General features: G+C 55.7%; 1 protein-coding gene across 4 annotated transcripts in view; it reads right to left on the minus strand.

The window, feature by feature from the left end:
* The window catches only part of FBXL18 (F-box and leucine rich repeat protein 18), an 82,051-nt gene extending 70,648 nt beyond the window's left edge, over positions 1 to 11,403 (minus strand). For all 4 annotated transcript variants that reach the window (XR_015245592.1, XM_086692586.1, XM_086692587.1 and 1 more), the window contains exons 1-3: positions 11,245 to 11,403; positions 5,787 to 6,002; positions 424 to 1,967 (exon numbers count right to left, since the gene is read on the minus strand). Coding sequence is in view for 3 of the 4 variants with exons in the window: in XM_086692586.1 (XP_086548712.1) it covers positions 424 to 1,967; positions 5,787 to 6,002; positions 11,245 to 11,262 (1,778 nt within the window). In the remaining variant the exon portion in view is untranslated. The remainder of the gene's footprint in view (positions 1 to 423; positions 1,968 to 5,786; positions 6,003 to 11,244) is intronic.
* Positions 11,404 to 13,349: the final 1,946 nt, after the last annotated feature.

The raw sequence follows: 13,349 nt of genomic DNA on the forward strand, positions 1-13,349 counted from the left end.
CAGTCGGACGGAAAGCCCCGAGTTCGGCTCCTGGCACCACCCCTCACCAGCTCCGCTACGTGGGGCAACAGCCGCCTCCTGGGGTCGTCGTGAGGACTGACCAGGACCGCGCACACAGCGGCATCTTCTAGAGCAACCACTCAAACGACCGCAGCGATGCGGACACGCCTGCCTCCCGCCCCGGCCTCCGCCCCCTGCTGCCTCCCTGAGTCCCGTCACCGCGCACAAGCCCCGGTCGGGCCCCACCGCCCCCCAGGCCCTCAGGCGCTAGAGGACAGCCCGCCTCTCCTCCACCCCGGCAGACGGGCAGCAGGTACGCGAACGTCTGCCACGCGAGGGCCCGAGCCGCTCACGTCCCCCTGCCGCCTCTCAAGCCTCCGAAGGGCCAGCGGCGGCCACGGCGCAGCCGCCAGGCCCCCTCACCTGAGGTCCTTCAGCCGCTTGCAATGCTTCAGCATGTCCGAGAGGGCGGACGTGTAGACCACCTTCCCCATCAGGCCCAGGTTGGCCAGCGACAGGGACTGCAGCTGCTGGCACTGCAGGCCGATGCTGACCAGCCCGGAGCCCGTCAGGATGCCGGGCAGCTGGGCCAGCGTCAGGTGCCTCAGGAAGGCCAGCTGGCCGACGGCGGCCACCTCCGAGTCCCCGACGCTCTGCGCCCGGCTGCAGGGCGGGAGGGAGTTGCGGATGGCGGGCTCGTTGCGCGGCATGGCAGAGGAGAAGCTGGACCCGATGAGCTCGAGGCGTTCCAGAAAGGGAACGTTCTTCAGCAGAGCCCAGAACACGGAGGAGGGCTGGGGGGCCGCCTGCCCCGGGAGGGGGCCGGAATACGACTGCACGCCGATGCGCACCTTCTTGCCAAAGCCGCGGGGCACGGCGTGCGGGGCGGGCTGGGCCGGGGCGCGGTCGGCCCGCGGCGCCGCCTCGGCCACGGAGCACACGGGCAGGGACAGGGAGCGCAGGCGGCGCAGCCGGGCCAGCAGCTGGCAGAGGTGGCGGCCCGGGCCGTCGGCGCTGTGGTGGTGGGCGGCCGACAGGTTGAGGTGCTGCAGGTTGTGGCAGGACGCCACGAGCGTCTCCAGGATGCCGCTGTCGATATCGTCCTCCGCCTTGCGGAGCAGCGAGTCCGGGGACAGGCAGTGCACGCAGCCGCTGAGGTTCAGGCTGGCCAGGCTCCGCAGGTCCCTCCCGCCGTTGATGACCCGCTGGATCAGGTGGCCGCCGGACAGGGCGCAGCGGCTGAAGCTGAAGTAGAAGGGGTTGTTGAACTTCATGTGCTGGAGGAGGGACGAGCCGTTGAGCCAGGACTTGGGCAGCTGCAGGGCGTCCAGCGCGACGTTGCGGGCCATGGAGTCCAGGAGGTTCTTGGTGGCCCCGCTCTCCGCGAAGCTGCCGGGCACGGAGATGAGGAAGGCGTGGAGGTTCTCGGGCGTGCGGTCGCTGAGCACGGCCAGGTAGAGCCGCACCACCTCCTGGTTGATGTAGCCGGGCGCCAGGCGCGCGTAGAACACCCGCAGGTTCTGGTAGTGGGGCACGTTGCTCTGGCCCACCATGAGCTGGCCCGATAGGACGGCGCCCTCCCGCGTGCGGTCGAGGATCTCGAAGTAGAGCAGCAGCTTCTCGAGGCTGGTGCAGCAGGGCACCACGCCGTACGAGGGCGTGTACAGCGTCTGCTTGAGCTCCCGCACGCGGCTCAGCGTGGCCTTGCACTCGCCGCTCAGCTGGCCGGCATCGAAGCCGGGGCTCACGTCGATGGCCAGGGAGCGCAGGTGCTGCAGGGCCGACAGCATCTTGGAGAGGCGCACGGAGGTCAGGTGGCAGCCCGACAGGTTGACCTTCACCAGGCCGCGGCAGCGGGCGACGTGCTCGATGGTGGCGCCCGACAGCCAGTAGCAGCCGGCCATGTTGAGCTGCTGGATCTCGCGGCCGATCTCCTTCACCACCTGCTTCACCTTGTCCTCGCTCGCCTGTGGGACGGGACGGAACGGGGAGGGGCGGGGAGGAAGGAAAGGGGCTGAAGGCACCGGGCGGCTCCTTCCCCTTCATCCCTCGGCCCACACCCTCCCCCTCAGCAGTGGACAACCCGGAGCCGCGAGGGGCCCGGCAGGGGCTCTGCGCTCCAGCAGAGGAGGGACACCGGAGGGGAGGGCCGGCCCCTGCCTCCCCTCCCCACAGGCCTACCGGAAGCCAGCAGTCGAGAACCCCCAGCTGGGCGCGAATGTAAACCGGTGCAGCGGGTGTGGAAAAGTGTGGTGGTGCCTCCTTAAGCTAAAGCCAGGGTTACCATGTGACCCAGCAACTCCACCAAGGGAACGGAAGACACAGGGACTCAATCCGTGCCCGTCACGCACACAGCAGCACTACCCACAGCAACAACGGGTGGCAACAACCCAAACGTCCACCAACAAAGGATAAACAAAACGCGGTCTACGCACGCAAAGGAGTACCATTTGGCCACACGGTGACGCTCTGACACGTGCCACAACATGGTGAACCTGGAGGACGTGACGCTAGGTGAAACAGGCCAGTCCGAGAAGATCCCATGGTGTGTGACTCCACTCACAGGAAATACCCACAATAGGCAAATTCACAAACGGAAAGCAGAGCAGAAGTTACTAGGGGCTGGGGAAAGGGGCATGGGGAGTCACCGCTTAACGGATCCAGAGTTTCCGTTCAGGGTGATGGAAAAGTTCCGGAAACACTGACGATGGTTGCACGACACCACAGAGGTAATCCTGCGTACCGGACAGCGTCGTGCACTTAAAACCGGCGAAGACGGTAAGTGTTATTATGTGATGCGGGCGGGAGGGGGGGGAAAGGGTTCGAATCACGTGATGAAGTCGTGGCCTGGAGACCCGACCTGGCTGTCGCTGCCCTTTACATCGTAAGCATTTTCACATCATTAGACATTCCTCAAAAATATTCCTCACCGCTTAGGTGAGCCACATTACGTCTGGTCACGGAAGCCAGCAGCCGACAGCTGCCCGTCCCGGCTGTGCCAGCGAGGCCTTCAGAAACCACACTGCCTCGAGCACCCGCGCACGTCACGTTCGTGCATCCCGATCACTGCTCTAAGCTAAACTCGCGCACACACAGCCGCGCAGGGGCAGGACACACGCATCGGAAATGCTCCAGACACACTGTGCCGGGGCAGATGCCCTTCCCTCTACAGGAAAGAACCCTCACAGGCAGGAAGCCTGACCCTGGCTCTGGGGAGTGGGCTCGGCTGCCCCCTACCCCCACCCCCAGCAGAGAGGGGCACAGTGCATTCTCCTGTAAAGAGCCAAGCTCTGGAGGGGCCTCACTCTGGGTTCAAATGCACAGCTTCACAACAACAGTAAGGAAACCTTCCCACAGTCTCCTAAAACTTGGGTCTAGGTCAAGTCCTCTATTTTTATCTTTAAGATATGTCGGGGCGCCTGGGTGGCTCAGTCGGTTAAGCGTCCGACTTCGGCTCAGGTCACGATCTCGCGGTATGTGAGTTCGAGCCCCGCATCGGGCTCTGTGCTGACTGCTCAGAGCCTGGAGCCTGTTTCAGATTCTGTGTCTCCCTCTCTCTCTGACCCTCCCCCGTTCATGCTCTGTCTCTCTCTGTCTCAAAAATAAATAAATGTCAAAAAAAAAAAATTAAAAAAAAAAAAAAAGATATGTCGTCAGTTGACTTTCAACAAAAGTTGCAAGGCAATCATACAAAAGAATGAAACCTTGCCATTTGTGACAACGTGGATGGATCTAGATGGTTTAATGCCGAGGGAAATAAGTCAAATACCACATGATTTCACTCATGTGAATTTAAGGAACAAAAAAGCAGGGGTGCCTGGGTGGCTCGGTCAGTTAAGCGTCCAACTCTTGGTTTTGGCTCAGGACATGATCTCGTGGTTGGTGGGTTCGAGCTCCACATCCTTGCTGATAGTGCAGAGCCTGCTTGGGATTCTCTCTCTCCCTCTCTGCCCCTCATCTTCTCATTCTCGCACAAAAATAAATAAAACATTTTCTTTTTAATTTTAAAAAACAGGGGTGCCTGGGTGGCTTAGTCAGTTAAGCATCTGACTTTCTGCTCCAGTCATGATCTCATGGCTTGTGGGTTCAAGCCCTGCATCAGGCTCTGTGCTGACAGCTCAGAGCCTAGAGCCTGCTTCGGATTCTGAGTCTCCTTCTCTCTCTCTGCCCCTTCCCCCGCTCACATTCTGTCTCTCTCTCTCTCTCTCAAAATAAATAAACTTAATAACAATAATAGTCAATTTTTTTAATTAAAAAATAAATAAATAAAAGAAACAAAAGAGCAAAGGCAAAAGAGACAGGCAGACAGACAGACAAACCAAGAAACAGACTCTTAAGTACAGAGAACGAACTGATAACTCATGGTGACCTGAGGGGAGGGGATGGGGAAATGAGAGAAAGAGGTGACAAGGGTTAAGGAGCACACTTGTCATGATGAGCACAGGGTGACGTATGGAAGTGCTGAATCACTAAATCGTATACCTGAAACTAATATAACACTGTATGTTAACTATACTGGAATTAAATATATAGAGAATAAAAAAAAATTACAGGGCGATTTATTTATTTATTTTTTTTTTTTAAATTTTTTTTTTTTTTCAACGTTTATTTTATTTTTGGGACAGAGAGAGACAGAGCATGAACGGGGGAGGGGCAGAGAGAGAGGGAAACACAGAATCGGAAACAGGCTCCAGGCTCTGAGCCATCAGCCCAGAGCCCGATGCGGGGCTCGAACTCACAGACCGTGAGATCGTGACCTGGCTGAAGTCGGACGCTCAACCGACTGCGCCACCCAGGCGCCCCTACAGGGCGATTTAACAAGGAAAGGACGACCCTGTCGATAAGTGATGTTGCAACCATGAGGAGCCGCATGCAAAAAAGGAGCCCTCGATCCCTACCTCACACCACATACAGAGATGAACACGACAGGGATTGGACGCATACCAGAAGAACTAAAGCTGTAAGACTTCTGTAAGACAACAGCAGAAAATCTTCACGACCTCAGGTCTAACAAAATTTTCTTCAACAGAAATGCAAAACACACGAACTCAGAAAAAAAAACAATAAATTGTACTTCAACTTAAATTCAAACACTTACGCTCTCAAAAGATCCCGTTAAAAAAAGAGGAAAAGCAAGCCAGACTGCGAGAGAAAGTACGACATAGGCACCCGACAAGGGACACAGAGTACGTGAGAATTCCTGTAACTCCATGAGAAGAAGCCCTACACAGCTGCTTCGGGAAAGAAGATACACCAACAGCCCAGCCCCGGACGGAAACAGCACTGCTGCCATCCCAGCGCCCTTCCCCCCAACCCCCCCCCCCCCCCCCCCCGCGACGCCAGGTGAAAAGGCACAAGGCGATGCCCGCCCTGGCCGTCAGAGAGTGGCCTGGCGGGAAGGTCGCGCAGCGGCTGAAACCCGGCACGCAGCTGCTGGGGGGGCGAGATGGGGCCTCCCCCGCACCACCGAAGTGCCAACACCCGCCGCGGACCCGGAAGCCCGCTCCCGGGGTACCTGCCGGGAGGTCGGCCTCCCTCCCAGCACCACATCCACCGAGCCTGCACCCTCCCCCCGGGGGCCACACTGGCCGTGCCTTCCAGTCTCTAGCTTTTATCACCTAACCATGTGTCTCGGAGGTTGAGCAGGTCAGGACTCGGAGCTCCCACCTTCTTTGTCACCAGCCGCACGGCGCCCCCCTGCCAGGCTGTGCCGGTCCTCCGAGGGGCACGTGGGCCGTCCCCATCCCCGCCCGTGGGCCAGCACCACCTCGCGACCCGCACCTCACCTCATAGTCCTTCTGCAGCAGCACAGTGTGGGTAAGGCTCTTGTCCAGGCACAGAACTGCAAGCTTCCGGCAGGTGCGCCGGACGTTCAGAACCAGGTCTGTGCTGGGCACGTGGCTCAGGATGTGCAGGAGGATCTCATCCGAGAAGCCGAGAAGGTGGGCGCCCACCGCCATAGTGGCTGCTGCAGGGGGCGCGTCGCCCTCATTGGACGTGTCCTGTAGATAAGGGGGGGCGGGGAGAAAGACACCGAATTCCCACGGGATCCCTGAGGTGGCCTTCAGCCTGGCCTCCTCGGCCAAGGAGAGATGCCAAGGGAAGCCGTCAGCACAGTCTGTGGGAAAGAAGGTACTTTCACCAAAACCCTTACCTGCGGAGCCAGAGCCCATGCCATTCAACACCCCCTTTCGCATCTGCACACCAGGGTCTCTCCTCAAAAGAGAGGCAAAATGAAATTGCAATTTTTTTCCAAATGTAAGAGACCGTTCCCACTAAAGGTCTCCCATCAAGCCCGCCATGTTGCGGACTCCACTTCTGACCATCGGCCAACGTTCTCCATTTGGGAAGGAGGCTCTTCTCCCGCTGCCCCCCAGCCTCACGCTATATTCTTAACATGCTCGGGTAGCAGGAGTCTATCAAGAAACAATAGAGGTGGGAAAAAAAATAAGTAAATAAGAGGGGCGCCTGGCGGGGGGGGCGGGGGGGCTCATCCAGTTAAGCGTCTGACTCTCGATTTCGGCTCAGGTCACAATCTCATGGTTCCTGGGTTCGAGCCCCACATCAGGCTCCGTGCTGACAGCACAGAGCCTGCTTGGGATTCTCTCGGTCTCCCTCTTTTTCTGCCCCTCCCCCACTCAAGCTCTCACTCTCAAAATAAACATTAAAAAAAAACCAACGAAGACTGGGGATAACAACATGTCTTCACCTGTTGGGGTTGCTGGGACGGGCGTCAGGCCCTCAAACAGTGGCAGACAGCAGCTCTTTCCAGCACTGCCATTAAGGAAGGGCAGTATAGCCCTTATAAAGAAGAAATCGCACCTCCTAGACCGACGTCTTTACATTGCCGAGGCTACTACCAGATGATGGGAACTGCACAATTTACCCCCACTTACCACACTATCTGGCTAGAAACTCGGATCAGTACTTCCCACAAGATGTCCACACATTTCACTGTGTTTCTGTAAATATCTGCAAAAGGTTTTCTTCCGTGACGCGGGCCTCCCGCCTCTCCTGGGCTGATGTGTACAACCCAGCGGGAGAGGGGGCTCACCCTTCATCGGTGTGACAGGAGATTCCCAAGTCAAGGGCAAAGGGACTGGAGGCTCTCGGGGGAGCCCATGGCGGAGGGATCCCCGTATCTTCCCGGCACTTCCCAGAAGGGATCCTCTTGCCTCTAAAGCATCCTCACCCACCGAAGGGGTGCCTGTCTGACCGCTCCCAGGAGAGGGCACCCAGGATTATTTCCACCGCCTGTCTCCAAGCCCCCCTCCTCCAACCAGACTTCTCTTCTGTACAGATGTGCACCGATGGAAGCCCTGAGACCTGGAGAGCCCTGCTGCTGCCGTGGCAACCGTGAAGTCTGGGAAGGGAGAGCCTGCCTGCACACCCCACACAGCCTCCAGGGCTCTCCCGGGCTCTGTGACTGGAGCCCCCTTCTCTGTCCCCCCAAGTGTTCCCCAGGCCTGGGAAAGGGTTTCCGCAAACATTTTCCACGGTGGAACAGCACGGGCCCTTCCCATGTGCCTTCACTGTCCTCCTTTCCATCTGAGGTGCCTTCGATCCTGTCTCCCTCCTCCCAAGGTTTGTGAGGGTAGACGACAGCCGTCAGACCCAAGTCCGCAGTGCTCTGGGTCGCTGAATTCTGGGGCTAGTGTTCTCAACCATTAGTGACTTTCCGTAGCTCGGCGCGTCCCAGAGCCAATCATAGGGATCACCCAGGCATGTATTACAAGTGATGATTCCCAGGGGCGCCTGGGTGGTTCAGTTGTTTAAGCATCTGACTTCAGCTCAGGTCATGATCTCATGGTTCGTGGGTTCGAGCCCCACGTCGGGCTCTGTGCTGACAGCTCAGAGCCTGGATCCTGCTTCACATTCTGTGTCTCCCTCTCTCTCTGACCTTCCCCCATTCACGCTCCGTCTCTCTCTGTCTCAAAAATGAATAAACATTAAAAAATTTTTTTTAAATAAATGAATAAAAATAAGCAAAAAGACTTAAAAGTATTTTTAAAAATAAAATAAAATGTAAGGGGGAAAAAGAGTTTTATGCCCTTTTCAGAACGTAACATTTCACACAAAAAAATTTTAAGCAAAGACAAAACAAAACAAAAAAACAAAACCTTAGGCAGAATTAAGTACTGAAACTTCAGTACCTGCCCCAAAATCATCCCCTCCCAGATGTTCACATTGGGCAGCCCAAGAAATCATAGGTCTCACAAATCAACTGAAGAGGTGTCTGGAATGATCTAAATAAGTCAACGGGAGAGAGAGATGAAACAAGGCTGGTCATGTGTTAACAACTATTAACTCTGGGCAATGGGAGGGCACCTGGCTGGCTCGGTTGGTGGAACATGTGATTCTTGATCTTGGAGTTGTGAGTTCAAGCCCCACACCGGGCATAAAACTTACTTAAAAAACAAATAAAGAGGGGTGCCTGAGTAGCTCAGTCGCTTAAGCGTCTGACTTTGGCTCAGATCATGATCTTGCAACTCGTGATTTCGAGCCCCGCACTGCACTCCTCACTGGCAGTACAGAGCCTGCTTGGGATTCTCTCTCTCTCTCAGATAAATAAATAAACTTAAAAAGAAAAAAAGGAACACTAAATGCAAAAAAACCACATTTTTTTCAATAACTGGCCAAGGGATCTAACAGAAAGGCTCATTATAGCGCTCTTTCATGATGTAAAATTGTAAAATATAGCATATTTTACATCATAAAACCTTTGTTAAACCACAACACCAGTCTCAAGAGGTGCACAATTTTATGGGTTTCCATAAATTTTCTGTCCCACTTCTCAGGTCTCTGTTTCTCTTAGCAATTTCTAGAATGTCCCCTGCCTGCCTCGTGCCTCTAAGCCTTTCCACAAGCTGTTTCCCTCCACCGGACAGGCCACCACACAGGAAAACTGCTCCTGTCAGAACTTTGGCTCAAAGGCTCAAATGCAACGAAGCCCTCGCAGCATCTGGCACCCTGCGTACCTCACCCTCACCATGCCCATCCACCGCTGGACCAGGTACCCTCCTCCCCTCACCCCAGCCTCATCGGATGACGCTTATCTCCTCACTAGGCCAGGAATGGCTCCTGAACGGGGATCGTTTTTTAATTTCCAAGAGTTAAAAAAACACCAAACCAGGTGAGGCAACGGACCACGGCTTCAGAATCATTTGAAGCATTACAAAAACCGCAGACCACTACTCCCAGAAACTCTGGAAGCCATCCTGGGCACCTGCATTTTAAAGCCAGTAACGAGGGGTGCCTGGGTGGCTCAGTCGGTTAAGCATCCGACTCTTGATTTCTGCTCTGGTCATGACCTCACGGCCGGTCGTGAAACTGAGCCCCACATCAGGCTCTGCACTGACGGCGTGGAGGTTGCCTGGGATCTTCTCTTTCCCTCTGCCCCTCTCCTCTGTTCACCTGTGCACATGCGCACTCCCTGTCTCTCTCACACAAAAGTAAACTTAAAAAAATAAAAATAAAAACAAACACCTTTCAAAGCCAGTAATGACTTTCAAAATCAGACCACCTCATCTGGAATCCTACAGCGGGGATAGCTGCACAACCATGTGACTATGTTTTTCAAAACCACTCTGGGGCACCTGGTTGGCTCAGTTGGTAGAGCATGCAACTCTTGATCTCAGTGTTGTGAGTTCAAGCCCCACGTTGGGCATAAAGCTTACTTTAAAAAGATAAATAAAGTTAAAGCTGTGGATTTTATTTATTTATTTATTTGTTTGTTTATTTATGAGAGAGTGCAAGCAGGGGAGGGGCAGACAGAAGGGGACAGAGGATCTGAAGCAGGTTCTGTGCTGACAAGCTGACAGCAGCGGGCCAGATGCGGGGCTCCAACTCACGAACCGTAAGATCATGACCTGAGCCCAAGTCTGACGCTCAACCGACTGAGCCACCCAGGCGCCCCCTAACACTGTGAATTTCATGGTATGTGAACTATAGATCAACAAATAATCAACAGACCATCCCAGAAGGGACCTTGATTTCCACACCCAGGGTAGAAAGAGACGGCCCTCTCTCCTCTCAACTCAAGAGCCGCCCACAAAGCAACGAGAGAGGCCTCACTGGCCAGGTCGCTTCAAGGAACACAGGGGCCTTTGTGCCAGCCCCCCGGGGCCCCGCAAGTACACACAATTACCTGAATCTGTTAACACAGCCAGGCTACCCCACAACTCTTCCTTTTAGAGCTGCAGCTTTCCAGCCCTTCAATCCTCCCACCAGTCTGCAGGCATGTCCCACGGTCCCACACCGTCCTTCTCAATCAAGGGGCCACTTCTAAGCCTAATTCACTTCAAAGGAAGAGGCGCTGTCACCAACACCCAGCCCCGTTCGAAAAACACTTGAACCTCTGACTCCAGTTCCCCAGAGCCTAGGTAAGCCCCTAAGACGGGAAGTGCACTCAAGGGTCCAAGTCCCACGTGCTACATATACACACAGGTGCACACAAATACACATAAAGAAAGGCAGGAAGCAACAATAGGAAAGACACTAGTCAGAGTCCGAACCCCCATACCTCGGTATGCAGCTAAAATACCTTGCACCACATTACAGGGACTCAGACCCAGACTTGTGGAGCGCTGGGGAAGGAATTCTGGGCTAAGTCAGAAGTCTCCCAGGTGAAATGGCCCTTCCTCCATTACCCCCCAAGTCACACAAGCAGGCACAGAGCAAAGTGCTGAAAAGGACTGAAACTGAGCATTCAAAGATAGAGGATGGGGTGCACAGCGGACATGGAAGAGGAAAGTCTCATAGCTCCAAGGGCTGAGCCCAGGTACATGGGAAAAGGGCCTGAGAGGCCTAGAGGAGCCTGGAAACTCTGGGGGCGCAGAGGAGGGGAAGAACTCTGGCGATCACGACTGCGGGGCTGGGAAAGGGCTGGAAAACCCAAGGAGGAGAGAGCTTGTGCCTTCGGAACGGAGTGGTGAGGACCGGGGAGGGATGGGGGCGGGATGAGGCAAGGATGGGGCAGGGGGCAAGGCCAAGACAGGGATGGGAAGGACCCGGCGAGGCCGAGGCCAGGGTCGGGGCAGGAAGGACCAAACAGGGCAGACGCCAGGGCTGGGGTGGAAAGGGCCAAGCGGCACCGAGCTGGGGGTCGAGGTCGGGACGGGAAGGATGGAGCGGGATAGGCGGCTGGATGGAAAGGACGCAAGGGGACCGGGGAGAGATGGGAAGGCCCGAGCGAAGCCAAGGCCGCGCGGCAGGAAGGGGAGCGGAGAGAGGCGCCGGCCGTACCTCTCCGGAGCTGGCCATGTCGAAGGCTGGCGGGGCCGCGGCCGCGGGAGCCGCAGCCCCAAGGCCTCCCCCTGGCCCGCCAGGGATGCTCAAAGCCGGCGCGTCCGCGACTCCACAGAGACCCCGGGAGGGGGCGGGGGCTCCAGCCACTTCCGGCGCCTGCTTACGCACTTCCTCTCGCCAGTCGGCCTGGCCCGCGCGGTCGCCATGTTGGGCGCGGCGCCCGTGCCAGAGGCGCGGGGTGAGCCCGACAGGACCCCGTCTGCTCAGCCGCAGCTGGCTCTCTGGCCTGGCTCCTTTCCCCCTCCTCTGCTCTCTGCAGGCTCCTTTCCAGCCCCACTGGCCTCTTCCTGTCCGGGCAGCACTCTCCTGCCTCCAGGCCTTGGCCTTTGCGTCCCCATGCCTGCAAGAACCACCCGCGGGGAGCGGGGCCCCTGCCCACCGTGCAGAAAACAGCCTCCCCTCCTCCACGTCCTCACATTCCCACACCTAAATTTGCTCCTTACCCTGTATTTTTTCTTCATAGCCCTTTGCACTGTCTGACCTACTGTGTCTTTTTCTTCTCTTCTTTGTTGTTCTCTTCCTGTACTCAGGGGCAGGGATTCCAGGTACCTAGGCTGCTGCCTGACGCGTAATAGGCACTGAATAAAGACTTGCTGGGTAAATGAACAGGTGGCTGATGTGCCCTCACCCCTTAACGCTTTGTATATAGAAATCATTTACTCATAAAAATCCGTGGGGAAAAACTGGGGTCAGAATTGGTGCTGACTCCTGAGTGACCTTAAGCGTGTGTATGTTTCCTGTGGTTGGTGGAACAAAGGGCCACGATCTGGGGGCGGGGAGGGAGGGGGGGGGTTAAACCACAGAAATGTATTCTCTCACAGTTGTGGAGGCCAAAAGTAGGAAACAAAGATGGTGATTGGGCCATGTTCCAGTGGCTCGCAGGAAGAATCCCTTCTTGCTCTTCCTAGCTTTGGGTGATGGCCAACAATCCTTGGCTTGCAACTCTATGGCTCCCAAGTTCTTCCTCTGTCTTTGCAGGGCCATCTTGCTTTCTTGCTGGGGGGGGGGGGGGGGGGGGGGGAGGGGGGGAAGGGCGGGGCGGGCGGGGGGGGGCGGGGGCGTGTTCACACATTTGTATCCTTTCTTATAGGCACCTGTCATGTTAGATTTAGAATCCATGTTAATCCAGGGTGACCTTATCTTAACTAATGACATATGCAAAGAGCTTGCTTCCAAATAAGGTCACATTCTCAGGTTCTGGGCGGAGGTCAATCTTTGGGGGACACGTATTCAACCTAGTACATCAGGTTTCATATCCTACTCTCCTGGGGCCTCATTTTCCTCCCACTTCATTGGGTTGAGCCTTTTGTATCAAGAGGCCTTTGATGAGCTCCTCCTGTGGGTGGACCATCCTGGGGGCAGGCACAGTCCTTGCCTCAAAGAGTTCATGGTTTAGTCAACAGTTAAATACAACTTCAGGCCTAACAAGAGTGTTAATGGAGATCCCATTGTTTACTATTGGAGTCTTGACAATGGAGCCCAACTATGACCTAGACAGGTATCTGGAGTTTCCCAGAGGCCCAAGGTTTCTCCTCCCGTCCTCCTGACTCCCGGACCCATTCCTTCTTTTCCCCTTGTACTCTGTAATCAGGTATGTTTTTTTATTGTCATGCAAATGTTTATTTTCTGTCCCTTGTCTAGAGGCCGCTCGCTTTTAGGCAAACAGGCTTGAGCAACGGAATGTAGAAAGGGCCCACAGCAACTACCTGGCTGAATACAGACAGGCCCATCAGGTGACCCACCTCAAAATATCCAGAGGCCCTAAACTGACCAATGGGCTACTTACAACCAGGCACAGTTACCAAAAAAGGGAAAATTCCATGCGTCCCTATACCTCCTCACCTTCCCTCTCTAAAAACAGCCCCCACCCACTCCCTCATTGCAGACGGCCTCCCCTCTGCTGTCCTGCCTGCCGCTCCTTTGCGGAGCCTTCAATAAACTTCCATCGCCTTTGTTCTGCCTCAGGTGAATTCTTTCACCGCCCGCCTTCATCTCAGCTTTAGCTGAAGCCCGATTGTGTCCCACATTTGGGGGCTCCCATC

This window comes from Puma concolor, chromosome E3 (assembly GCF_028749965.1).
Source record: "Puma concolor isolate L17-30 chromosome E3, mPumCon1.1.hap2, whole genome shotgun sequence".
NCBI classification, from domain to species: Eukaryota; Metazoa; Chordata; class Mammalia; order Carnivora; family Felidae; genus Puma; species Puma concolor.